The following is a 3,594-nucleotide window of genomic DNA, read 5'->3' as shown; positions in this document are numbered from 1 at the left end:
CAGTGCGCCCAGCTGCTGCGTGACGCTGGGGCTGGCATCAACCAAGCGATGAACTGCGGTACCACGCCGCTGTTCATAGCGAGCCAGGAGGGCCACCCCGAGTGCGTCCAGCTGCTGCGCGACGCTGGCGCGGCGGTCAACGAAGCCGATGAGGTGGGTACCACGCCGCTGATCATCGCGTGCCAGAACGGCCACCTCGAGTGCGCCCAGCTGCTGCGCGACGCTGGCGCTGACATCAACGCACGGTGCCTCCGGGGGCCCCCGCGCCCCCCCCAGAGATAAGGGGTAGACGAGGGTTGGGCCCAAAACTTAGACCTGGGTCGCTTTTGTTTGGCAAGCGCTCCGCGCTCGCGGCCGTCTCATGGTCTGTCTGAGCGCGCACGCAGCTGTCCGAGCGCTTTCTTTTAATAATAATAATCTCGTAATAATGGTGGACTGCTGATTGCGAATGGCATTTGCGGCACAGACCAACATGGCATTTGCGGCACTCGACGAGCCTCCCATCCACTCCTGGCAGTCTCTCGCCCACAGCGGCAAGCTTTCGCGGGCGCTCGACAAAGAGGACCTGGCTACGCCCTGGATCAAAAAGCTGCGGGTCCGAAACCTCGAGCCGTCGCCGCAGCCCTACACTCTGCGCATCGCGATGCCGTGCACATGCGGCGGCTGCGTCGCCGCGCACGAGATGAAGCCGGAGCGCTGCGGTGCGACGAAGAAGGGACTGGTAATGGTCTGGGACGAGACGAAGCAGGCGTGCAAGCTCGAAGCGGACAAGCTCTCCGCTGTGGTTGCGGCTGCAGCCCTGGCGCCAGCTAGCTCTGCGGCCACGTCGAGCGAGGAGCCTCCGCCGCCCGTCGGCAGCACGACTGCAGAGCTTGCTGGCCCGCCGGTCCCAGAGGAGACGGCGGCAGCGGTGGCGGCGGCCACGGCGGCGCAGGCTGCGGAGGAGGAGTCGGCGGCGGCGGCGGTGCGGATGGCTGAGGAGGAGGCGGCAGCGGAGGCGGCGGCGGCGGCTCGCATGGATGAAGAGGCGGCGGCGAAGGCGGCGGCGGCGGCGGCAGAGGCAGAGGCAGCGGCGGAGGCGGCGCGACAGGCGGAGGTGGAGGCCGGGGCGGCTGCGGCGACGGCTGCAGCGGCAGCAGCAAAGGTGGAGCAGCGGGCGGCGGAGGGGGCTTCAGAGGTCGAGGCGGCGGCGGCAGCCCTCTGCTGTGCTGGGGTCGAGGCTTCAGGCGGCGGCGGCGGCGGAGGCGGCGGAGGGGAGGATGGCGCTGGCGGCGGTGTGGAGGCGACTGGCGGTGGCATGGCTGCTGCGGAGGATGTGGCCCGGCTCGGACCGGTCTCGGCTCAAACAGGGCGCGCCACACGGCTGCGCGCTCGCGTCCCCCCCGCGCCTCCCGGGCCGCCTCCCGCGCCGCGCGCGCCTCCATCACCGCAAACCGCCCTGCGCGCGCGCTGCGCACACATCAAAACTGACCGTCGGGTCGTCCCCGCGTCGCGCAGTCTCATGGTTACCGCCACCAATGTTGACAAGTCCACGAGATGGATCGTCCAGCCCGCCGCGCGGGCGGTGTTGGAGCAAGTCTTCGCCATGGACCGCTTCCCGACGCGCCAGCTGCGCGCCAGCCTCGCCACCGATCTCGCCGTCAGCCCACGGCAGGTGTAGTTAGCCGCCACAGCCCACCTCCCCCCCCACCCCTTGCGCCCGCGCCCATCCCCCCCCCCCCCTCTCCATCCCCCGGCTCGCGGAGGTACAAGTGTGGTTCCAAAACCGCCGCCAAAAGCTGAAGAAGGAGGAGGCCCGCGCAGCCGCGGCGATGGCGGCGACGAACGCTCTGGCGGCGCAAGAGGAGGCAGTCGAGCCAGCAGCGCCGCCCGTGCAGGAGGAGGCGGGGGGAGTGCGCCTGCACCTCTCCAGTAGCAGCAGCACCGGCTACGAGAGCGTGCGTGTGCACGCCTCTGGAAATTTCGTGGCGACTCGCTACGAGCACGGAACGCCAGTACTAATCGGTCTCTATGACACGCCGGTGGAGGCGGCGCGGGCGGTCGCGGACCCGGCGGCGGCGGCGGCGGCGGCGGCGGCGGCGGCGGCGGCGGCGGAGGCGGAGGCGGCGGCGGCGCCGGAGGCGGAGGCGGAGGCGGCGTCGGAGGCGGAGGCGGCGGCAGCTCTGCTCGACATCGAGACGGGGCAGGAGGCAGCCTCGGGCGAGGGGGGGGACGAGGGCGAGGGCGAGGTCCCTCCCGACCTGCCCGACAGCCGCAAGGTTCACGTCGCGATGCCGACCGAGCAGCCCGCCGAGCAGGCAGCGCTGCCCGCTACGCCTCCGACCGCTCCGCGGCCTCCCCAAGCGCTTGCCCGGCCGGCAGAGGCGCTGCTGGCGACAGAGGCGGAGGGCTTGCGTTTGCACCTCTCCAGCAACAACAGCACCGGGTACAGGGGAGTGCAGAGGGCGTCCACTGGCCGCTTCCAGGCGAAGCGCTCGAAGCGCTCGGTGGACGGCAAGGAGGTCTGCCTCGGCACCTTCGACACGGCGGTGGAGGCGGCGGTGGCGTACGCGCGCGCGGTCGCAGAGGAGGCGTTGGCGCCGGCGAGTGGGCCAGCCCAAGCGGCAACAACAGGCACGGTGGCGGCGCCGACGGAGCCGCAGGCGGTGGCTGCCGGCGAGGCGTCTGTGCCTTCCTCAGCAATCCGGGAGGGTCCAGTGCTTGCGGCGTCGCCATGGCGGGCACCGCTCGTGACAGAGGCGGAGGGCTTGCGGCTGCACCTCTCGAGCAGCAACAGCACCGGCTACAGGGGCTTGTTCCATGATCGCCGCGCCTCTGGCCGCTTCCAGGCGCAGTACAGGGCGGGCGAAAGGAGGGTTTCCATCGGCTCCTTCGACACGGCGGTGGAGGCGGCGGTGGCCTATGCGCGCGCGGTCGGCGAGTACCAGCCTCCGACAGTGGCTGCGGCGGAGGCGGAGGGCTTGCGTCTGCACCTCTCGAGCAGCAGCAGCACCGGGTACAAGGGCGTGTACGAGAGCTCTGGCCGCTTCCAGGCGCGGCACATGGCGAACGGGCGGCGGGTCAACCTCGGCTACTTCGACACGGCGGTGGAGGCGGCGGTGGCGTACGCGCGGGCGGTCGGCAAGGCTCCTGCCCACGGGTCGTCTGCCGTCGGCAGCGAGGCGCTCGACTCGGACGAGGGCGAGAGCGAGGACGAGGAGGGCGAGGCCCGCTGCCTGTGGGTCGCCTGCGACCGGTGCGACAAGTGGCGGCGGCTGCCCGCCGAGACGCCCGGCCCGCTCCCTGCCGAGTGGTTCTGCTGGATGCACCCGGACCCGGCTCGCCGGCAGTGCGAGGCGCCGGAGGATGAGTGGGAGGAGGACTCGGGGGCGGCGGACGCGGCGGAGAATGGCTTGGAGGAGGGTGCGGGAGTGGCAGCGGCGGTGGCGGAGCCGATGGACGAGGAGGACGAGGCGGCGGGCGAGGCCTACCGGGTGGACGCGGAGGTGGATGAGGAGGCTACGGAAGGGGAGGCTACGGATGAGGAGGCTACGGATGAGGAGGCCGAGGCGGCAGACGGCGACGTTGTGGTTGCGGAGGCGGCAGGAGCGGCGG

The 3,594-nt window shown here is 71.7% G+C and overlaps 1 protein-coding gene across 1 annotated transcript in view; it reads left to right on the top strand.

Annotated features, from left to right (window-relative positions):
- Positions 1-448: 448 nt before the first annotated feature.
- Positions 449-3,594, top strand: part of EMIHUDRAFT_241459 (hypothetical protein) — a gene marked incomplete at both ends in the record, with an annotated part of 5,076 nt that continues 1,930 nt past the window's right edge. Inside the window, 6 exons of the mRNA XM_005773639.1 lie at positions 449-886; positions 1,283-1,333; positions 1,550-1,654; positions 1,779-2,039; positions 2,187-2,501; positions 2,691-3,235. Coding sequence (XP_005773696.1) covers positions 449-886; positions 1,283-1,333; positions 1,550-1,654; positions 1,779-2,039; positions 2,187-2,501; positions 2,691-3,235 — 1,715 coding nt within the window. The remainder of the gene's footprint in view (positions 887-1,282; positions 1,334-1,549; positions 1,655-1,778; positions 2,040-2,186; positions 2,502-2,690; positions 3,236-3,594) is intronic.

Source organism: Emiliania huxleyi, assembly GCF_000372725.1.
Source record: "Emiliania huxleyi CCMP1516 unplaced genomic scaffold EMIHUscaffold_332, whole genome shotgun sequence".
NCBI lineage: Eukaryota > Haptophyta > Isochrysidales > Noelaerhabdaceae > Emiliania > Emiliania huxleyi.
This window is presented reverse-complemented; position numbering and strand designations above follow the sequence as displayed.